This window comes from Zootoca vivipara, chromosome 13 (genome assembly GCF_963506605.1).
Source record: "Zootoca vivipara chromosome 13, rZooViv1.1, whole genome shotgun sequence".
Taxonomy (NCBI): domain Eukaryota; kingdom Metazoa; phylum Chordata; class Lepidosauria; order Squamata; family Lacertidae; genus Zootoca; species Zootoca vivipara.
The window spans coordinates 50,545,744-50,568,867 of NC_083288.1; the positions used below are offsets into that span (position 1 = coordinate 50,545,744).

The 23,124-nt window shown below is 50.3% G+C and overlaps 2 protein-coding genes across 3 annotated transcripts in view; one reads left to right on the forward strand and one right to left on the reverse strand.

Annotated features, from left to right (window-relative positions):
* The window catches only part of POLR2A (RNA polymerase II subunit A), a 31,734-nt gene extending 16,844 nt beyond the window's left edge, over window positions 1–14,890 (reverse strand). The window contains exons 1-13 of the mRNA XM_035134644.2: window positions 14,494–14,890; window positions 13,248–13,380; window positions 12,922–13,058; window positions 10,808–10,981; window positions 10,140–10,421; window positions 9,090–9,251; window positions 8,044–8,264; window positions 7,816–7,948; window positions 5,843–5,967; window positions 5,398–5,608; window positions 4,017–4,226; window positions 2,014–2,182; window positions 601–695 (exon numbers count right to left, since the gene is read on the reverse strand). Coding sequence (XP_034990535.1) covers window positions 601–695; window positions 2,014–2,182; window positions 4,017–4,226; window positions 5,398–5,608; window positions 5,843–5,967; window positions 7,816–7,948; window positions 8,044–8,264; window positions 9,090–9,251; window positions 10,140–10,421; window positions 10,808–10,981; window positions 12,922–13,058; window positions 13,248–13,380; window positions 14,494–14,583 — 2,142 coding nt within the window. The 5' untranslated portion in view covers window positions 14,584–14,890. The remainder of the gene's footprint in view (window positions 1–600; window positions 696–2,013; window positions 2,183–4,016; window positions 4,227–5,397; window positions 5,609–5,842; window positions 5,968–7,815; window positions 7,949–8,043; window positions 8,265–9,089; window positions 9,252–10,139; window positions 10,422–10,807; window positions 10,982–12,921; window positions 13,059–13,247; window positions 13,381–14,493) is intronic.
* An 844-nt stretch (window positions 14,891–15,734) lies between these two features.
* ZBTB4 (zinc finger and BTB domain containing 4) overlaps window positions 15,735–23,124 on the forward strand; it is a 47,124-nt gene continuing 39,734 nt past the window's right edge. The window contains exons 1-2 of one of the 2 annotated variants that reach the window (XM_035134647.2): window positions 15,735–15,941; window positions 17,171–17,270. The gene's annotated coding sequence lies outside the window, so the exon portion shown is untranslated. Of the gene's footprint in view, window positions 15,942–16,767; window positions 17,271–23,124 lie in introns of those variants that run through there. The other variant, XM_035134648.2, reaches the window with a different exon arrangement.

Genomic DNA, 23,124 nt, shown 5'->3' on the forward strand with positions numbered 1-23,124 from the left:
CCTTCCCTCTCCATCCTACCCAAACTCAACCCTCCCTTCCCTTGCCAGTGTGGTGTAGTGTTCAGTGTCGGACCAGGGTTCAAATCTCCACTCAGGTGAGAAGCTTACAGGGTGGGCCTTGGGCCTGTCACTGCCTCCCTCAACCTAACCTACCTCAGAGGGTTGTTGTGAGGGAGAGGAGGGCTAGGTAAGCCACTCTAAGGTCCTTGGTGGGATACAGATACAATGAATAAACAAACCCATCTTTGCTGGATCCCACATAGCTCTGTGAAAACCATCTCTATAAGGAACAGACAGTATTCCCCTAACTCCATCCTGACGCACCCCTTGGAAAATTGCCGATGGTCTTGGTGAACCACCTGACAGTTTTTCTATCTGCTGTAGGAATTGTGTGTGTGCTTTGCTAGGTGCTGTGTTGTTTCAGGTGGATTCAGAAGGAAGCACGCCATGGCCTTGAGCTCAGGCCCTTGACTGCTATGGTGAAATAAGTGCCGGTGGTGAACCCCCACCCACTCTGCCCTCTTTCCCTGAGAGCCCCTATCCCCCTCTCCCTATGTTCATCCCTTTTGGTGAAGAGTTCTGCTCCCCTCCGGCTCGTACCTCTATGACATCCTGCTTGGCCTTCTTGATGGTGTTCTGAATGTCTTGGTAGGTCTTGGCATCAGCAATGGAGTCCCCGATCCCAATGGTGTGGCCTGCCAAAGAGGGGGAAGAGGTTCAACACCAGAAAGGGAGCACAAGAAAGCTGGAGTGGCCTAGTGGTTAGCGTCAGGCTACAGCCTGGGAGACGAGGGTTCAAATACTTGCTCAGCCATGAAGCTCACAGGGTGACTCACAGCCTAACCTACCTCACAGGGCTGCGGGGATTAAATGAGGGAGGAGTACCAAGTAGGCCACTTTGAGCCCCTCAGAGAAACAGCAAGGCTATACGGGCTAAATCAGGTTTTCCAAAACTCGGGCCTTTATCTGCTCTTGAACTACCTGGTTCTGAATGGGGTATTTGAGCCACTGAAGGACCAGGTGCGTGGCCTGGTCATGGAGGCACAGGTTAATTCTGTATCCAGGGCAGCTGTTTATCAGCTCCATCTGGTACGCAGGCTGAGACCCTACCTGCCTGTGGACTGTCTCGCCAGAGTGGCGCATGCTCTAGTTATCTCTCACTTGGACTATTGCAATGCGCTCTATGTGGGGCAACCTTTGAAGGTGACCCGGAAACTACAACTAATCCAGAATGCGGCAGCTAGACTGGTGACTGGGAGTGGCCGCCAAGACCATATAACACCAGTCCTGAAAGACCTACATTGGCTCCCAGTACGTTTCCGAGCACAATTCAAAGTCTTGGTGCTGTTTAAAGCCCTAAACGGCCTCGGTCCAGTATACCTGAAGGAGCGTCTCCACCTCCATCGTTCTGCCCGGACACTAAGGTCCAGTGCCGAGGGCCTTTTGGCGGTTCCCTTGCTGTGAGAAGCCAAGTTACAGGGAACCAGGCAGAGGGCCTTCTTGGTAGTGGCACCTGCCCTGTGGAACGCCCTCCCACCAGATGTCAAAGAGAAAAACATCTACCAGACTTTTATAAGATATCTGAAGGCAGCCCTGTTTCGGGAAGCTTTTAATGTTTAACAGACCATTGTATTTTAATATTTTGTTGGAAGCCGCCCAGAGTGGCTGGGGAAACCCAGCCAGATGGGCGGGGTATAAATAATAAATTATTCTTATTATAGCTTGGAATTGTAGTCCAAAATCAGCTTGAGAATTGCTGCATTTCAGCCTCTGACAGTGGAGTCAGAGCACATAACCCTTGGATGTGACTTTTGAGTTGCAATGAAATAAATAACGATGATGCAGGGAACCAGCTCATGCCTAACTGAGGAGGCCCGAGGTGGGTCTAGTTGAGCAAGTAATGAGTTAAATCAGAACCCTAACGCTGCAACTGCCAGACTCCTCTAGAGGAAGAAGAAACCATGGGGAGGACACCCCCCCACCAAAAGCACCAAGTGGCACCATCCAGCTCACCTTCGATCAGCAGCCAGTTGTTGATAACCGTCTGGATGTTGCTGTAAAAGAGGCGGGTGACATCGTGGCCCATCTCCAGGTAGGAGATGTGGACCAGGGAGCCGGCAGAGGTGCCCAGCGACTTCTTGCAGAGGATGCCCATGATCAGCTCCCCGTTCTCCACGATGACCTGAGGAAGAGATGGGAAAGGAGAGCGACAGGGGAGCGTGAGGCTAGCAAATCTGGCCACAGGCAGGAAACTAGGGAAACCAGGCTGTAGAGACATTGGGGGGGGGGCGCTGTTGCAACTCTGCATCTCCATCCACCGGCCTGCCACCCTTTGAGCTGTGCAATGTTTGACTCGCAGCAGGAGTGGGATCTTCTGGTTTGCTCAGTGTGTTGCACCGCAATGTCCCGTCCCCCCCTTCTTGTCTGTTAGTTCCAGCTAGTGCAGTGATGGCGAACCTATGACACGCGTATCGGACGTGACACGCAGAGCCCTCACTGCTGGCACACGCCCAATCGGCCCAATAGCGCTGTTGTTTCTTTCCCATTTGTTCTCCCGCTCCTCCTCACGCTACAGCTTGTCTCCGCTGTTAAAACCCGGATCCTTTTTTTGTTGCTGTTGCTGCTGGTAGCCAGAGATTGGTTTTTAACCCATTCTGTGCTGTTTTTTTCTGGCGCTTTGGCAGACAATGATTGGGTGTAACAGTGTTTGTTTTTTAACCCGTTCTGTGCTGGGTTTTTTTGCGCTTTGGCAGACTATGTCGGCTGCGTGTTAGTTCCAGCGAAGGTATTATTGATCATTCATTTCTGTTCTCTTTACCCCCCAAAAGTGCAGCAGCTTTGGGGCATCCCCCCAAAAAGCAAAGCAACTTTTGCACCCCTCCAAAACTTTGGTCAGCAGCTCCCCCAAAAAAGCTCAACAACTCTGGGCACTTTGTGTTAAATAAGGGTTTTTTTGGTTTGGTTTGGTTAAATAATTAGTTTTTGGTTTATTAAATACAGTTATATATTACAATTATACATTTTTGTTATTTAAACTATAAATATCGTGGAATTTATGGGTTTTTTTCTCGAAGTGACACACCACCCGAGTTATGTTCGGTTTTTTGGCAAATTTTGACACACCAAGCTCAAAAGGTTGCCCATCACTGAGCTAGTGCAAGAGGGGGGTTGAGGATCAGGTGGCATGGAGGGGAGGTTTTAGGATTAGTGTGCCTCTTGTGTGGGGAAGTGGGGGGGGGGCACTGCTGCTTTTTTCAATGCTCAACTCAAGAAACAAAAAAACTCTGCCTTTGCAAGGAATGAACCGGACGTACAGTCATGCCTTGGAAGTTGAACAGAATCCATCCCGGAAGTCTGCTCGACTTCTAAAATGTTCGGAAACCAAAGCGTGGCTTCCGATTGGCTGCAGGAAGCTCCTGCAGCCAATTGGAAGGCATGTAAGCCCCAACGGACGCTCAGGTTTGCGGCGTCCGGGAGCCAAAACCTTCAAGAACTAAGCTGCTTGAAAACTGTATTTATTCTTGATGGCCAAAGAGTATCTCAGGCCATGTGCTGGATTTTTGCATGTGTTTCGTTTATAATAATACAAAATAACTTTATTATTCATACCTGACCCACCTGGCTGGGTTTCCCCACTTTAAAATACCTAAATATCCCCTGCCTTTCTGTGCGAGACCACAGTTCACAAAAGGTGAAAATGAATTCATGGTAAGGCATAATCAGCACCTTTGGAATTAAGAGCGCAGAAGTCGTCCTGAGTTGGTAAGAGCACGAGACTCTTAATTTCAGGGCTCTGGGTTCGAGTCCCGTGTTGGGCAAACAGATTCCTGCGTTGCAGGGGGTTGGACTAGATGAGCCTTCCAACTCTGGAATTCTGTGAAACTCCATGAGACCCCACTGCGGTGTGCTGGCTGGGGGCTTGTGGTTCAAAACATGTGGAGGAGGCCAGGCTGGTGGAGGCGGCCTTCCACCTCCTCCCCCACCCCCACCCCCGAGGCCTGCCCCACCAACAGTACCTTGGTATCTCCGGGAGAGATGTGCTTGTAGGGGCCGCTGTCCTCATCGTCCGGGTGGGTGCTGTGCGTACGGATGCAGTTAATGTGTCCTGGGATGATGAGGGAGAAGATCTGCTTCCCGGTCCAGAGAGGGCGAGGCTTGAGGATGGCCGGCTGGGGCACTTTGCCGTCCCAGGTGGAGAGGAACATCAGCAGGTTCATCACCTCACCCTGAAGGGGAGCGTGGGAGAAGGGAAGCGGAGTGGTGATCGCCTGGCTTTCCCCCATGAAATGGGAACATCCCAACATCTTCCCTCCCTCAAACCACCAAGCCTTACTAAAAGCAGGGCTTGCTACAAGTACAGGAAAAGGGGGGAGAGCGAAATTGCCCCTCTTGGTGCAGAAAAATTTGATAAAACATACGGGATGGATCTAGTTCCGCCGCTAAAACCCGCCGGAAGATTCAGGACGGGTCACAATAAAACTCTGCTTTACACAGTGCTAAGTCAAACTATGGAACTCCCTGCCACAGGGAGCAGGGATGGCCAACTTGGATGGCTTTAAAATACAGTGGTGCCTCGCTAGATGAATTTAATTCGTTCCACGGGTCTTTTCTTATAACGAAAAAATTCGTCTAGCGAATCCCATAGGAATGCATTGAATTTTTTTTTTTTGCCCATAGGAACGCATTAATTGAATTTCAATGCATTCCTATGGGAAACCGCGATTCGCTAGACGAAAATGAATTCGTCTGGCGAGGCAACCTCCGCTAGAAAAAACATTTCGTTAAGCGAAAATTTCGTTAAGCAGGGCATTCGTTAAGCGAGGCACCACTGTAAAGGTAAAGGGGCCCCTGACCATCAGGTCCAGTCGTGTCCGACTCTGGGGTTGCGGCGCTCATCTCGCTCTATAGGCCGAGGGAGCCGGCGTTTGTCCACAGACAGCTTCCGGGTCATGTGGCCAGCATGACAAAGCTGGCGAACCAGAGCAGCGCACGGAAACACCATTTACCTTCCCGCCGGAGCGGTCCCTATTTATCTACTTGCACTTTGACGTGCTTTCGAACTGCTAGGTGGGCAGGAGCTGGGACCAAGCAATGGGAGCTCAACCCATCGCTGACCTTCTGATCGGCAAGCCCTAGGCTCTGTGGTTTAACCCACAGCGCCACCTGGGTCCCTAAAAATAGGATTAGACAAATTCACAGAGGATGAGAGGGTTATTGAAGGCTGTGCTCTGCCTCAACCTGTTGCTGGAAACTACAGGAGTGGGAGAAGGTGGTCTGGTGATGCTGGCAGGTCTCCCTGCAGGCCCCTGGTTGGCCACTGTGAGAACAGGATGCTGGGCTGGATTGGCTCTTAAGCCATGCCTAAGGAAGGCTTGCCTCCGCAGAACCTGCCCTCACCCTCTCTAGGAAGACGTCTCTCTTGGTGAACTTGCGGACCGCCGTCAGGGTGTCCTGCACGATGCCCATGACGGGCCTGTTGGACTGAGGCGTGACAATCATACGGGGCACCATGGCCAGTTCTTGGATCTCCGCCCGCGTCTCCAGGGACTGGGGGAGGTGCAGGTTCATCTCGTCGCCGTCAAAGTCGGCATTGTACGGGGTGGTCACACTGGTGGAGAGAGAGAGAGTGAGAACAATGGAGGGCAGCGCTCAGGCCAAGGACCAAGAAGGAAACTGTACAGATGCCTGTCTGAGTTTGCAGAGAGGGAAAACTAGGGTTGGGGAGCAGCTGGGTCAGGCGGCCTCGGAATCTCTTTCCAAAAAGTAAGCCGATCCTCCCCCCTCTCCCTTTTCAAGCCTGCCCCTTATCCACACACACAGAGAACCGCGCCTCCTTCCCCACCTGAGATTGAGGCGAAAGGTGGACCACGGCAGGATGCGCACTCTGTGCCCCATCATGGACATCTTGTGCAGCGTCGGCTGTCGATTGAAAATGACGATGTCGCCGTCACACATGTGCCGTTCTACCTGGAAGGGGAGATCAAGCAGGAGGAGAACTGTTGGTTTGCTACCTCGAAGGATGAGCAGGGGGAGGAAGATAGCAAAATGCACGTGGAATTTTCTGCAGCCAAACTAATTCAAATAGTGAATCCGCATCAGCACGAATTCTGAAAACTTTTACCATTTGCATAGATGCACGTTGACATCGCGTGAGGAAGCACCAGTGAAATAGGACACAACCCAGCTTCGAGAAGCCTGCATATTTATCATATAATGCAGCGAAGGGGAAATATTTTTTCAGACTGAGGGCCATATTCCTTTCTGGATGAACTCCCAGGGGCCGCATGCCAGGGGCAGGCAGGGCCAGAGAAAAACTGGCAAACAACAAATTTAAGTATTTACTTTTTTAAGGCTATGCTAGTTTCTATGCTCACTCACTCATCACTCTTTATCCTCTCTCCGTGCAAGAAAGAGGCATTATCAGAGCTCAAGGGCACATCCCAGCAAGGCAAAAAGATCCAAGAAGCGTGAGAGGGAAGGTCAGTGACGGGGCAGCCTGAGCAGAGTCCCGCGTGCGTGCGAGACACCTGGCCAACTCTCGATATAAAGCACAGTATGTCCACTCTGCTCGCTGAAATGATTTCTAGCTTACTACATAATAATGCTAAGGAGAGCCTTGATTCTGGATCAGGCCAAGGGCCACCCAAGCTCAGCGGTCTGTTCTCACGGTAGCCAACCAATGCCATTTATTTATTTAATGATTACGATTATTAAAATCTGCATTCCGCCCTTGATATGTATATCCAGGGGTGCAAACCTGAATAAAATATTGGGAGGGCCCAGGCAAGCCCCACCCCACATAATTTATCACACCACCATTTGAATGGAAATATGCCTATCAACTTGGGGGGCGGGCTGGCCCCCTCAAATATTTTATTGGGGGAGGGGCCATAGGGACCATCAGCTCCTAGAATTATGCTCCTATGGCGCAGATCACAGGGTGGTTCACAAAACATTAAAATACAATATAGAAAACACAAGGCACATAATAAAAAAGGGAACGAGAACCAACAACCCCCTCCCAAAACACATTTAAAAGGGCATCGGATGTTAATCAGCCAAAGGCCTGGTTGAAAAGGAATGTTTTTTGCCAGGCGCTTAATGTTAATGAAGTCGCCAGATGAGCCTCCCAGGGGAGAGAGGAGGAGTTTGAGGAGGAGTTTGGATTTGATATCCTGCTTTATGACTATCCGAAGGAGTCTCAAAGCGGCTAACATTCTCCTTTCCCTTCCTCCCCCACAACAAACACTCTGTGAGGTGAGTGGGGCTGAGAGACTTCAGAGAAGTGTGACTAGCCCAAGGTCACCCAGCAGCTGCATGTGGAGGAGCGGAGACACGAACCCGGTTCCCCAGATTAGGAGTCTGCCGTTCTTAACCACTACACCACACTGGCTCTCAAGAGAGCATTTCCTTACCCTGCCTGCCCCACATGGAAAGGTTTGCAAAGAGCGATATGCCCCCCCCCCAAAAAAAACCTTTGGTCTCCCCTCTCCCTGGCATTTCCCAACTGTCCCATTTGCTCGAATTTGTCCAACTTTAAAGGAATGCTTGGCGTGGTCACCTGAGTCTATCGGAACGGAAAAGGCTACAAGATCTGCAGCTCACACAATGCCTTTCTTTTAATGCCAGCGGACGAATCAAAGAATTGTAAGGTTCTGCTGGCGGAACAAGCAAGAGGGCTCCCCAAATCCTTCTTTGGTCCAGCACCACTGTGGGCTTACTCCGGGGTGGGAGGGGGCTGTGATTCTCCTCCCCAACTTTGTCCCATCCCCCCCCCAGACCAAGCTTCCTGCCAGCGCCCCCAGCGGAACTGACCTTGTACCCTATCTGCAGGTGGAGGTCGCTGGGCTTGGGGTGGAAGCGGAGGTCAATCCTGTCGCCGTTGTCCCGGATAATGTACTTGGCTCCGGGGTACTGGCTGTTCCCTCTGCGCACCAGCTCCTGCAGCCTGGCGGAGGCGGAGAGGGGTTAAGCCGGCATTCGGGGGCGCGAGGGACCTGAGCACACCAGGCGTGGGGTGGGGGGTGGGGAAAGGGGGCTCACCTGTCAATGTTGAAGGGCGTCACTATCTCGGCGAAGGTCATGTTGGCCGCGATGGAGCGGGGCACGCCCACCTGGTCGATGGAGAGGTTGGGATCCGGGGTGATGACCGTCCGGGCCGAGAAGTCCACTCGCTTTCCCATCAGGTTCCCTCGCACGCGCCCCTCTTTCCCCTTCAGCCTCTGCTTCAGGGACTTCAGGGGCCTCCCCGATTTCTGCATGGCCTGGAAATCAAAGAGGTTGGAGGAAGCAAAGCATTATTCTCTTACAAAAGCTGGTGGGGGAAATGAAGGTGCAAAGAATGGCTTCCTTTTGCCTGTGGAGCAAGCAGGAGTGTCCCACTCTGGACCCTTGCCCTCCACTGACTGGGAACCGCTCTTAAGACTTCTAAGTAAGGGAAACTGGTCAACTTTCTAATCTAATTCAAGGCAGGGCAATCCGATGGATTTAAGAACAGAGTGAAACTCTGCTATCCTGCCCAACAGGTGTGTGATTTTGCGTGTCTCTGTGTATCAATCTCTCTCCTAGTCCACTCAATGTATTTTTGTGTCTCGGGAGACAATGGAAGGGTTCTGCCTTCAGGGGTGAAGACAAACTTTTGGAGTTACAGTGCTGCTGAATTACAACTCCATACCAACAGGGGCTGATGGGAGTTGTAGTCCAGAGCGCTGGGAGGGCCAGCCAAGCAGGTGAAGGCTGCTCTAAAGGAGCCTATTTGCTCCTAATGAAATGTGAATAAATAGCAACCAAATTGAGAGAACTTTTGGGTTTCCACTCCCCATTTCTGTCCAAACCATGGAAAGGGGACCCCCCCCCCACAGAAAGTCTCTTGTAATCAGAATGAAGGCAAATATAGCTCCAGACCAACAGACCTGGGGAGGCCTCCCCCCAAAATCAGCTTAACCGCCTGAACTCACCAATATAGGTTTGCCTGTGGAGGGAGGAGGCATCGCGGCCTAGCTATGGCTCGCTGGCTCCTCTGCAAAAGAGGGGCGGGCTGCAGATTTCTACCCTGCTAGGGGCAGGCAGAGGCCCCCCTGAGCACTTACACGGGGCAGCCCAGGCAGCTCGTTGTCCACCATGGTGGCCACGTGGAACTGCAGCAGCTTGACGTCTTCGGCGATGACGTGGGCGGCTGCGCCGTTCTGCTCATTCCTCCGCAGCTGGTTGTTGATCTTCACAATGTCGGCCAGCTTGTGAGTCAAGTCGTCCTGAGTGGGGAGAGGAAGGAAACAGCCTGTCGGGGCAGGCAAAAGGAGCCAACCTGGACCGCGCCATCCTCGCCGGAGGCGCTTCTTCGTGGGCTCCCTTCCGCAGGAAGTCTGGAGGGTGGCCCCCACAACAGCAGGGCCTTTTCAGTGGTGGCTCCCTGCTTATTGAACGCTCTCCCCAGGGAGGCTCACCCGGCATGATCATTACGTATCTCCAGGTGGCAGGCAAAAACATTTCTTTCTGCTAGGCCTTTGGCTTTCATATACGGTCTCTTTTAAGTGAGTTGGATGTTTTAATCCAGCTTTTTAAACCATAGAATTGTCTTTTTCTTTTCTTTTCTTTTCTTTTCTTTTCCCCAGTTTTAATAAATCTGGCTGTTTTTGTTTGCTTAACATTTCACATTGCTTAAGAGCTACTTCATATCTAAAAAAAAGTAACTACTAACTGCCAAAGACGATAGCAGAGGGAGGTTGGCCCTTTGATATGTTTTCATTGCAAGCCATTGGGCTAAACATCATTTGAATGGCTGCGTATGACATACGAAAAAAGGACCCTGCAGGATCAGGGCCAATGGCCCATCTAGTCCAGCATCCTGTTCTTACAATTGCCAGCAAGATGCCTGTGGGAGACCTGCATGCAGGATTCGAGCACAGGAGGCATCTCCCGCTCCTGTGGTTTCCAGCAAGCAGTATTGAGAAGAATTACTGCAGTTTTTTCCCAAACTTAGGTCCCCAGCTATTGCTGGACTACAACTCCCTTCATGCCTAGCTAGCAGGATGATGGGAGCAAGAGCCGAGGAACCAAAGTTGCATTTCTGCCTATGGCAGTGTGACTTTTGAGTTGGAAGAAAGCTTGCCCCCCCCCCAAAGTCCACCCTTGGCCCATACCTGATTCCTGGCAGAGCCTTGCATGACAACAGCGGGGCGGACAGACAGTGGCGGGACCGGGAGCACCGTGCAAATCATCCACTCGGGCCTGGCGAACTTGGGGTCCATGCCAAGGATGAAGCACTCCTCGTCCGAGATGCGCTTGAAGATCTCGTGCACCCGTTCGGGGCTCAGCAGAATCTTCTTCTCCTGAGAGTCCTCGTTCACGTGTTTCCACTCGGCGTAGAGCTCCAGGCCCGACCGTCGGATCCTCGGCTGGTAGCGCCCGCAGCCGCCATGACCCTGGATAAAGAGGCAGCAATGGGACAAAGGCTGTCAGGTCAATCGGGGGTTCCCTCCAACTGCCGTGGGCCTAGGGCAGTATTCCTCAAAACTGGGTCTCTTGCTGTTGTCGGACCAGAACTCCCATCATCCCTGGTCAGGGGTGCTGGGAGCTGTAGTCCAGCAACAGTAGGAGAGACCCACTGCCCTATTTGAAACTCCTAAGGAACCGTCGGAGGTGGTCCCTTCGAACTCTACAATTCTGGGATGCTATGATCTGGGAGAGCGTCCACAATGGTCCAGAAGGCAGAAAAGAAAAGTGAGTGTTAAGATAAGAGGCTGACGTGCAACATCTTACAAGCTGAACCAACCCCGCTGGGCTTGCGCAGCCGATTTGCGGTCCTGACCTTTTCCTTTGTGATGTCTTCATCGCCTTGGTCCTGCTCCACTCCAAACTTGTTGTCCATCTCCTCCCCACCTTCGCAGATGTTCTTGCCTTTGCAAAGGTCGTAGACGTGGGTCAAACGCTTCTTCGGTTGCCCTTTGGATTTGGCCAGGATGTCTTTGATCTTCGGATTGTTCTGCAGCAAAAATAAGAACGGGGCGTTCCCCCCAAATAATAAAAGGTGTGATTAACCGTGCCAGATTTGGGGTTCTTTTGAATGACCACCCCACCCCAACATCCTCAATACTACGGGGTAATAGAAGAAGTCATTTTACACCTAGTGCAATTGTAAGTTGGACTACAACTCCCATTATCCACGACTACCAGCAAATGTGAGAATACCCCACTATCTGCCATAGCTCTTGGGAAGTAGGCCTCACATCAGAGGGGACATGGGCAGGCTGGGGAGGGATGCAACAGGCCTTTCTTGCTGCAATGACAAGAACACTCCACAAATACCAGTACAGTGGTGCCTCGCTAGACGAATTTAATTCGTTCCACGGGTCTTTTCTTATAACGAAAAATTCGTCTAGCAAATCCCATAGGAATGCATTGAAGTTTTTTGCCCATAGGAACGCATTAATTGAATTTCAATGCATTTCTATGGGAAACCGTGATTCGCTAGACGAATTTTTCGTAAAACGAATTCGTCTAGCAAGGCAACCTCCGCTAGAAAAAACCTTTCATTAAGCGGAAATTTCGTTAAGCAGGGCATTCGTTAAGCGAGGCACCACTGTATTCTGTTCTCTTAGGATGAATCCATATTATTCTGCCTTCCTGAGCGGTTCAATGTGGGGGGTTCGTACAGTCAAAGTGTTTGGAGTCAGAATCAGGGGAAACAGAAGACCTTTGAACTCAAGCTGAACAAAGGGAAGGGGAGGGCTGACACAAACAGGGCCTTCTTGGGAGTGGCACCTATTCACCTTGTGCCATAATGGCTCATTTTTCAGAACTAGATTAAAAACATGTTTTTATTTCCCCTAGTTCTTGTTGTCAGTGGCTACCAACACTGGTTATTTCAAGTAACCCTTAAGATTTCTGTAGCTGATGGAATTGCTTTTTGAGTTGTAGGTTGGGTGCTGTGAGGCAGCTTAAGAATTCTATACTGTACTGAAAGGCGAGATTAAAAACAAAAATGGATGGTTGCCCACAAAGAAGCCACACAAGGCTTTGACTCACAGGCAGGTATCACCGAGAGCAGAATGTAGAGTTAGAAGGAAAATATATTGGTCAACCCTAAGGGCTTGTCAACGCACTCACCTGGTCACCTGTGGCAAGTAACCACGAGCCAACAAGACGGGAAATTGTTTGTGGACAGAAAATTAGATTATTTCTCTTCTTTGAAAAGCCACAGGGGAGCACAGCCAGGAAAGCTGTGGCGCCCAGAACTGGACAAAGTATTCCCAGTGTGGTCTGACCAAGGCAAAATAGAGTGGGACGATTACTTCCCTTGATCTGGACCAGACTTCTGTGGATGCAGCCTAGAATGGCATCAGCTTTTTTTTTTTTTTTGCTGCTGCTGCATCACACAATGGACTCATGTTTAGTTTGTGGTCCAATCAGACCCCTGGATCTTTTCACATCTACTGCTAGTAAGCCAGTTGTCCCCCATCCTATATTTGTGAAGCTGGTTCTTCCCAAGTGCATAGCCTGAAATGTTTCTGATTGAAATTCATTTTGTTACTTTGGGCGCAGCTCTCCAATCTGTCAAGGTCATTTTGAATCCCGATTCTGCCTTCCGCGACATTAGCTAGTAGTTAGGTGTCACCTGCAAATTCAACAAGCATCCCCATAATTCCTTTATCACTTCTATTGATGAACAACGACAGGCCCAGGACGGAACCCTGCAGCACCCCACTTGTCACTCCCCACCCCCCAGGATGACAAGGAACCATGGGTTTGGTCAGCCAACCAGCTACAAAATCCACCGAACAGTTCCCTCGTCCAGCCCACATTTCGCCAGCTTCCTTGTAAGAATATCACGGGAGACTTGGTGAAAAAAACCATGCTGTTTTCGACTATTCACTGGTCAGAGCTTGTTTCTAAGGCGGTCCAATAGCTCCTGTCGTTACTCACAGAGTCAACCAGCAGCTTGGAGCAGAAAAAGCAGACGCAACGTAGAACCTTCATCGTCTTGCCCAAGAAGCCGACGTGGAAGACAGGCTTGGCTAGCTCAATGTGTCCGAAATGGCCAGGGCATTCTGTCATGTTGCCTGCCGGAGAAGAGAAGGATGGGGAAATCATGAGCCCTCCCGGATTCCGAGACTGGCCCCATCAACCCCTTTCCCAAGAACCAGTTTTCCTAGCGAGGCCACAGCACCGTCTCCCCTAGCCTGGTACCGTGGCTGGGGCTGCTGGGAGTTGTAGTACAAAACGCATGGCGCACTGCCCTAAGAACCCACCTGCACAGGTCTGACACCGTCCTGTCCTTTCAATGACACCCTGCCGAGGGTCCATCAGGCCCCCCAGTTTGGGGCGGCCCCCTTCTGTTGTCTCAGGGTATTTGATCCCCCCTTCCGTCACTGACATCCGTTTCTAGAAAAAAAGAAAGCAGAATCATTACTGTACCAGCCAAGTCACCAGAAGAAAAGAATGATATCTAGGTTGGGAGATACAAGGAACAGAAGTGCATAGGGCTTTTTATTATTATGTCACTTCCGTAATGGTCCTCTAAAAACCATTACCAAGAAAACAAAGCGTTTTTAAGTGAGTGAAGACTATCAGAAGGACACCTTCCATTCAGGAGAGAATTTACTGCGGGTATAAAACGGCTTCACAAACTTTACAGCCTGCCCTAGCTCTCCACGTCAACAAGATTACAGGCAAAAATGAAAGAAGGCAGAGAAGCTCTACTACTGTACGTACAGTACAGTAAGACCCACTTCATTGATTTTCTCTCCCCACACAGAAGGGGCTTGCTGAGATTTTAATGGAAGACAAGCAACAAATGCTACTTAAAATGCAGGATCTGTGAGCAAGTTTTAAGGAGAGAGCCCAAAGGCCAGCTCATCAATCAAAACTTACTTGCTGTGTGTTTTATAATAAATAAAAACCGCAAAGTTCTTTCAAAATGCAGTTTTGGAGTCAGTGGAGCAAATGTGTGCATGAATGTAATATTCTTCAGCATAAAGATGCCAACATGGACTGTGCTGCCATTCCTTTGAAAACAAATCGGGATCTTTGGTGGTATATAAATCAAATAATAAAAGTCCCAGCAGCAAAATTATTCAAAGATTATATAACCCTAACGAAAAAATGATAAGGAAATCCACTCAGGCATCCCGGGGTGTCCAAGGAACAGCTTTGTGGCACTTTTAACATTTGCAAATTGGTGGGAAAATTTGTCTTGCAGGAGCGAGCACGCTTTTGGCTGCCTTCCTGCAAACCAACATTTTTTGGGGTAGGGGGAGAGAACACTGTGCTCCCCCCCCCGGAAGGTGCAATCGATCTCCCTTTCCCGCATAGGAAAGCCAAGCACATCCGCATTTTCTTCTTCTTTATTTCAGCATTGCCCTTCCAAAATCCCAATGCGATAAAAGTCTGGAGAAAGTTCTTTAAAGACCCCACCACCCGGCCTCTTATTTTTCGCACCACCACCTTCTTTAAATAATAAAAATTATATTAAAAACAGAGCGGCGCGCCACCCACCATCTCATCCGGGCTCAGGATGCCGAATTGCACGCGCTTGATGGTGCGCAGCGGGCACGCGCTGTCCCCGGACGGCGCTCCCCCGTGCATCTTTGCACACTTTTTTTTCCGCCTCTCTCCGCCTTTTTGGGTGTCACGTGACGCAGACGCGGCGCTGCCTCCGCCTCAGTCGGCAGCCAGGAAGCAACAGCGGCCCCTCCCCCACACACTCCGGTTTCCACCGAGGCCCAGGGCCTACCGAGCTCGCCGCGGGTTCGGGGGTCTCCCTCGCCGCCCGCGGACCGTGAGTCGGGGAGGTGTCGGCAGACTCAGCCGCGTCCCCCAACTCCGCCCCACCCGCGCGCGCGCCCTCGCGACCACGTCCGGCCGCCTAACCCCTTCCCTCCCGTCTTCTCCCTCCGCGCTCTAAAGCGCGACTGAGCCAGCAGGCTCTCAGGCGCCGCCTTATATAGATTCTCCCCCCTGCACGGGGCTACAGTAGCAGAACGGCAAGGGCGAGGACGCGGAAGTGGGCGGCGCCGCGGCCTGCGTCCCCCTCCGAGCGGAGGAGAGGCGGAAGGGGGCGTGGCTAGACCGAAGTTGTTTGGAGAAGAAAAAAGCGGGCAGGGAGGCGGCGCAATAGAGGGGGGTGCGGCCATACCAATTGAGTAAAAGGGGGAAATTGAGGCTCGCCTCGACCAAAGTCAATCAGGATTTGTTGCAAATGTCAGCCTGAGCGCGTGACAGCAGGGTTTTGCACTCGAAGAAGGGTTCTGTGTCACAGGGAAGCCTGTCACTTGTTAATGCTTTTTGTTTCCGAAAATAAATGCAAAGCGTTTGCAAAACAAATAAAAGAACAATCAGGTTCCACAATTTTGAAACCTTGCTGCTTCCAACAGTGGTATACGGTTTAAATCTGATCTTACTGAGAAAGCTTTGTATGCGCAACCTTATCCTTTGCGTCGGAATTGATTTCAATGGGACATGCTCCTAAATCGGATTGCAAATCCGCAATATACCTTTTCTTACCGAATTACTCTCTCCTTTTCTCTCCCCCCCCGCCGCTTCTTGCTAATGGTTCGGTCTGCAAAGAAGGCGGAACCTCGCCCCAGTTCCGGCTGGTTTCGCGAGGGACTCCGCGTTCCTCATTGACTATTCATAAGCCGGGGAGGGAGGGAAAAATAAAAGAAGTGGGTGTGGTCATGCTCCGAAACTCGCCGAAAATGGCCGAAGGTGACCGAGGGTGGAGGAGCGGGGTTTCTCTCAGAGCCAGCTTTTGTCGAGAGCGAAGGGGAGGCGGATGGAACGCTCCGGGGAGTGGCCTTCAAAGCGCCGGGCTCGCGCATTTCACTTGGCCGGAAGGCGGCTCCAGGCTGCCTCGCCGCTCTCCCTTGGAAAGCCCGCGGCTTCGGGGCCTACCTCCGGAACTGAGGCCTTCGTGGGGGAGGCACCTAAAGCAGAATTTGGGGGTACGGAAGGCTAGAATTTACGTCGATTACGGGGGCGGGGGGGTTAGGATCACGGAATTTTTTTCCTGCCTAGATGTTGGATAGGGGGGTTCATATTTGGGATCGTGGGATTGAGTGGGGGGGTTTACTTACGAGGGGGGCCCTTTAGCGGCATGGGGGGGGAAGCCTGCCCCTCGGGGGTCGGTGTGTGCTGGTGAGTGGTTTAGATTCGGTGTGTAGGAGTGAAAAAGGGGGGGAAATAATTGACCGGTCGTGTTTTTTGGGGGGGTCTTGTGTTTTGGGGGACCTTGGGAGAGCGAGGGGTGGATCTTTTATGCGTGTGGGGGGTCAGGTAAATGTTTAAGAGCTTAAGTTTTTTATTAGGGGACGAAGCAGTATCTGGAGATACTTGTGGGGGGAATAGGGTGAGAAAATGAGCAAATTCGGGAGGGGGGAGGAGAAATATTGGGGGGCAGGGAGGGGGGAAATAAGGCAATTCTTCTGTGTTGGTGTCCAAGAAGACTTAAAATTTGGCATTTTGGACTGAGGAAAGTAAGACGAATTCATTAGATTCCTGGGCCCTTTTTTGGTGGGGGGGGGGTAGGTAGGTAGCAATATGGGGATTTGTGGCTTTTAATGGGGAAAATACTTGGACAGTGATTGGGAAGGGTTGATGTGTGGGTATTAAAAGAGTTCAGGTTGGCGAGGTTTTCGGTCTGGAAGCCAGCTTGCTTTTGGAGGCTGATGCTGCCCCCCCCCAAAAAAAAAATCAGAAGAAGGTGAGGTTTCATTGGTAGGGGAATGTACCTGTGGGTGGTGGTGCGAGAATGGCCTTGTAAGTTAAAAAGGCTCCCTTGAAAGTTAAAGGTGTGTCGTTTTGGGGGGGAAGCCAGCTGCGTAAATGGGGATTTTGGAGACAAAAGCTGTGTGTGTAGGAAGCAGATTAAGAACCGCTTGGTGTTTTCGGTGCTGGGAGTGAGTGGAGGAGGGGATATTGGCTGAACATTTTGGATGGGAAGTAAAGTGAGCTCTGTTGGCACCGCTAAGAGGAAATTCTCAGCACCCACATCAAGTTTATTTTGATTTAAAGGATTATATTCCACCCTTCAGCAGAGGTGCCTGGGCAGGTTACAAAACTGATAAAATATCACGTTGTTTTGTGGGGGTTTTTAATAAAAAAATTCCAACAACAACCCCATACACATTCTGAAAGCCTGGAAGATTTAATAACCCCTTTTTGCATGAAACAGTGTTGGCAGTAGATGAGACTCACTGAATGGGGCATCGCGTCTGAGAAGGTGGTCTGTGGGCAACTGGAGGAGCGGGGAGATGACCTGAATGTACAGACAGGTTAGTAAAGGGGAGCAGGTTTTCCTTCAGGCACTTGGTTCCTAAGCCGGTTTACCTGAAAGAGTAAATGTTTACAGAACGGAGAAAACACTTCACATTGTCTGTTGGTGGTAAATCTTTATAATCCTGGCTGATCTTCTAGCTAGAACGTGTCTGGGTTTGGGGGGGGGGAGGAACTTGTGGCTAACATACTGAGAATCAAAAGAAGTGGGTTGGTGTTGATGAAACTGGAATTAAATATCTGGAGAGCAGAGAGACCAGAGGGAACCGGAAGTAAAAGACAGGTCAGTGGTTGTTTAACTGGGTGACTTTGGTGTGAGTGTTAGAAGGTGGGACTACAGATGAGGTAGGAAGAGGACAGTTAAGAATGTGGAATGCAGGTGATAGCAGCACTATCTACTATAAGATGCTACAAGTCTTTATTGTTGCTCTAACTTCAAGGGCTTGTTTCCCTGTGGTTCCTGCACTGCAGGGTGTTTGAACTGGAGGGTGGGTTCCTTCCAACGCCACTATTTTATGAATGTGACTGCTCTTCTGGAAGAGTTTGCCATCAACTTGCACCCCCGCAGGTTGTGTTCACGCAGAACACTTGCCCTTCCCAGGTGCCAGACAGTGCAGGCTAGGAGCCTTGCTTGGCACACAAATCTTCATTGGGGGGAAAATGGAGACGAACACTCCTTCCCCTCCACATGTCCTCCTTTAATCTGGAGGGTGGTGTCCTACAAATGTGGTTGGACTCTGTCTCCCATCATGGAGAGGGCACCACGTTAATTTCCCCTCCAATGCAGCAGTGGGCTTAAAGGATGTTATTAATTGTAAGCCACCTTGAGTATATTACCCGGGGTAAGAAACAATGGATGGGGCATGCTGACGGGCAGCAGAGTGGCTTGGATGTGGTGGCAGGGAGTGTGGTGACAAGGAGGCAGTAGGAGGCATAGCTGCCAAGTTTTCCCTTTTCTCGCGAGGAAGCCTATTCAGCATAATGGAATTTCCCTTTAAAAAAGGGATAACTTGGCAGCTATGGTAGGAGGACTTGAGGTAGGAAGGGAGAAACTGAGGTCCCAGCTGGATGAAGTGTTTGTGGAGCCTTGAACACAGGAGCTGCTTTAGTTGGGGAGGTTGGGATACAGCTAGGAAGCTTGCTTTGCTTTGAGCAAAGTGGAAATAGTTATGTCTGTGGTGCAGAAGGGGGGGGGGCTAGGGAACAGGTGGCAGTCCGTGAGTCTTTGTGATGATGTCAGGGCACTGAGTTGGCCGTCGACTTCCTTTCTGCCAGGCACCTCCCGCGCATGCTGCTGTCCGCTAGGTGGCGCAGCTGCACCGCTTCGCCTCCCTGCTGTGCTCGCGGCCATCCCATCCAGATTGGGATTTGAGCCAGCGAAGCCAACACTGGAAATGGCTGCAAGGCCTTGGGCCTGCCTCGGCAAAAAGCAGGGGGCCGGGCTTCCTCCTTGCCCGAGTGACACAAGCGCCTCCTTTTCTCTCCCAGGCTGCCTTCATGTAGGCCACTGGTAACTCCCCCAGCTGGCACTGGGCCTGGGTGCCAGCTGTTTGGTAACGCTAGGCCGCCGGTGGGGGCGTGTGGAGGCATGCGCAAACGGGGAGGAGGCTAAACAAGCAAGTAGATCCACAGGGCGGGGCGAGAGCTCTCGGGCTGCAGAGGACTTGCTGAAAGTCAGAAAAGGAAAAGGTTGCTTGGAATGGGGAATGTCCATGTGAATGTGAATGCGTTTTAAGAAAAACCCTGTTTGGCGTAACATGCGCATGTTATGTGGGGGTGGTGGGGAGTTGTACCTGCTGTAAAAAAATGAAATTGGCTGTTCAGCTCTGGAGGGTGAATTCCAGTTCCCTGGACTAGCAGGGTTCTCCCCCCCAACTCCCCCCCTCCTAATAAAAGAAGCAATGACATCACAGGTAAGCTCTGTGAAGCGGGCAGTCCCCATGCCCTGTTACGTGCCCTTTAAATTAAAGAGGGAGTGGCTAACCTGTGGCCCCTCCAGACACGGGCAGATTCCAACACAACAGTCAGGGATGTCATCCAGCAACACTTGGGTTCTCTCCCCATTCCCGACTTACAGGTGAATTCTGCAAAGGCTGAATGCCTTTTTGTTCCCTTGAGCAAACTCCCCCCCCCTTCTCCATGCAAACTCTTCCATTCTCCTGAGGAGCCGAGTCTGATTTGGGCTCATAAATACAAACGCCATCTGGTTGTCACCGAAGTCTGATGCCTTAAAGTGCCTCTGATTACATTTGCATTTTAATGAGCTGATTGGAGCACGAGAGCCTTCTTCTGGGGCTCCCGCGGCGGTAAAGCCCACTTTGCAGTTGCCCCACCTGTGTCGGAGTCTGTTTTTATAATCAAATATTGTGAATAAATTACCTTTAAAAAGGAAAAAAACTGACTTAAGCCTCTTGTGGTGTTTTTGCTTGCAAGTGTGTTTTTGCAGCAGAGGGTGTCAGCTTCCTGGATCACACCCTCGGGGTGCTGCTGTGTAAGCGGCCATTGTAAACAGGCCCTTGAGGTTTCTGGTCCTCATGCCGGAAAAACGGTATTGCATGAGGCTTTTGCCATAAGTTTAGTTCCAGAGGACGGGGGAAATGGAGGGCAACTGGAAGCCTTCAGATTCTGTGTTGTGTTGTTTTCCAGGTCTGAGCTGCTGAGTCACTGCTTAGGAATTTAGAAATATCAGCACTTGTGGTCAGCTCAGCTGCTGAAAGCGAGGCTGTTTGCACTGTGCAACCTGCCAAGAATTGTCTCTCAAAACTGGAAAAACCGCACACGATTTGCGGTGTTCTTAAGGTCTGTGTGGACTCTCAAGCGACCAAAGATGGAAGGGAGCCTTTGTCAGACTGCCCTCTTCAGCAAGCGTCAGGGGGCTCTGAGTGAAAGTGGGGGGGGGAGATGCCTTTCACCCCAACAACCGCTGCACCCATAGAAGCTAGCCTCAGGTAGCAGTCAGGAGGGTGAGCTGAGCACTCCTCTGTTCAAACCTTGCTATAGACAGCCTTAGGCAAGCCAGTTAGACACAAGAGCTCTGCGGCTGCATCAGGTCAGTAGCCCATCCTGTTCTCACAGCGGCCAACCAAATAAGCCCCATGTAAAGTCTGAAAGCAGGACCTGAGCACAACAGCTTTCTCCCCACTTGTGGTTCCCGGGCAGCCGCTGTTCAGAGGCCATTTCCCCGCCCCCTTCCAATCCCAAGAGTAAAACCATAGCAGTAGCCATTGACAGCCTTGTCCTCTGTGATTTTGCCCATCCCCTATTGAAGCCATCCACAGTTTAACTATGCACTGTATGAATAAGTTTCTTTCAAACTTGTTTTCTTCTGCTCTGGAGGGTGGGACCTGAGCCAAGGGATTAAAACTACAGGGAAGGAGATTCTGACAGCAAGGAAGAACTTTCAGACGGCAAGAGCAGTTCGAGCGGTTCGTGGGAGGAACGGTCTCCCTCAGGAAGTGGTGGGTTCTCCTCCTTTGGAGGTTTCAAAGCAGAGGTTCGATGGCCCTCCGTTATATGATCTGTTTGGGATTCCTGCATTGCAGCGGTTAGAAAAGGTTCCTTCCAACTCTATAATTCAATGATCTGTCCTGAATCTTCCAACATTCTACCTAGTGTGATGCCCCGAGTTCTGGTGCTAGTTTTAATACTCTGGTCCTCTTTATTTTATTACATTTATATACCACTTTTTATCTTCCGAGGATCTAAGTGTGTACGTGGTTCTCTTGCTCCCCATTTCACCCTCGCAGCAACCCTGTGAGGTAACCACGGAGAGACCTGGATTGAATAAAGACATTGGATTCTTATCTCATACATGATGAAGCTGGAAGGAATTCTCACCCCTTGCTAACAGCTATCAGTCTGTCAATCACCCACTCTCTCCACCCTTCTGAGTAATACCTCCCCCCCCCCACCATCTGACTATATATAAGCGTCTGGGGACTTCTGCTTCAGTGTATCTGAAGAAGTGTGCATGCACACGAAAGCTCATACCTATGACAAATGGACATAAATCTGACATCAGGAATTACAAGACAGAGAAACTACCGGTAGTAGGAGAACACTTCAATCTCCCAGGACATTCTATACAAGATCTCAAAGTAGCTGTCTTACAACAAAAGAATTTCAGAAATCGACTGGAAAGAGAAGTTGCTGAATTGCAACTTATCACCAAGCTTAAAACCATGGAGAGATCTAGTTTGAACAGAGACATTGGATTCTTATCTCATTATACATGATAAAGCGATCTTCAGCCATTTCACCCCTTGCTTTTTCATGCAAGACCATTTGCAGTCGTTCACAGTCAACAGCTATCAGTCAGTCCATCACCCATTTCCACCACCCTTCTGAGTGATACCCCTCCCCCCCTTCTCTATATATAAGCATCTGGGGACTTCTATTTAAGTGTATCTGAAGAAGTGTGCATGCACACGAAAGCTCATACCAAAATAAAAAACTTAGTTGGTCTTTAAGGTGCTGCTGGAAGGAATTTTTTTATTTTGTTTCGCCTGTGAGGTAAGTTAGGCTAAGAGATGGTAACTGGCCCAAGGTCACCTAGTGAGCTTCATGGCCGAGGGGGGGATTCAAACCGTGCTCTCCAAGCTCCTAGGAACCCAGCTGTTATAAGAATTTTAAGGTCTTCAATATATAATAAATGTTCATAAATGTGCAATGTAAACACACATAAATAAATATATACAGTAAACTAATGACTGAAAACAGTACAGGAAGACAGTCCTGAAACCATTTTGACTCCCAAACTGACCAAATGTTTCTCTGCAAGGAGGGAGGGGGGGAGCGAACCTTCCCATTGTCTCAGGCATTAATTACCATCTCAAAGGAATGACCAGAATACCAGGAAAGGCAATTAGATAAGGCACTCCTGCCCAGACAGGAAAAACATTCAAATTTATGTTGTAGACCGCATTTTCTGTGATGTAGGTATGATGTATCTGGGGGGGTGGTCTTGGGCTACATCCCTTCTGTGATGTAGGTATGATGTATGGAGGGGTGGTTGAGCTCCAGGGCAGGGAATTTCAAAATGTCCATATAAGGGTAGGCACACCTTTGTTTTGGGTCCTCCTCCTTTCTCCTGCCTGTGAGGGGGCACCCTGTTGCAACAGTTCAATAAAGATCAGGCTTACTAGCCGCTTTGCTTCTCAATATTCTCTGTTTGGCCTCTGTTTTTTTCTCCTACCGATGGAGAACCTACAAAGGACTCTATAAGGGCAGATTGTGTTTACAACACAGCGATCGACCATGATCTACCAAAACCTCCCGGGGATCTACCAGTAGATTGCAATCGACCTGTTGGACATCCTTGTCCTAGTCCAATACTCCAACCCTTATGCCACACTGGCACTCTAAACTAAAAAGCCCCAGACATTTGTTCTCAGTCTGTAATATGGGGATACACCGACCTCCTTTAAAGAAGATGCAGAGGGCTTTGAGCCAACCAAATGGGATAATCTGCATGTTCACCCCTTTAGCTAGGAGCATTTCGTGCCGTGGAAACAGGAAGTAACTTTTCCCGAAGTTGCTAGAAAGGAAAAGCAGGCAATGTTTCCTGCTGAGATAAGCCTACCTTACATAGACCTGTACCCTAACGTGAGACAAAGCTGCTCTTTTAAGGTCCAAATTACACTCTTCAGCCCTGCAGCTCTCACCCCTGGTGGGCAGTGGCTCTTCAGAGTCTTGGGTGGTGGTTGGGCTAAATGACCCCCAGGGGTCCCTTCTCTTGACAATTCTATCACTTAACTGATTAAAAGAACTGGCAGAGGTGATTTCAGAACCACTGGCAATAATCTTTGAAAATTCCTGGAGAACAGGCGAAGTTCCAGCAGACTGGAGGAGGGC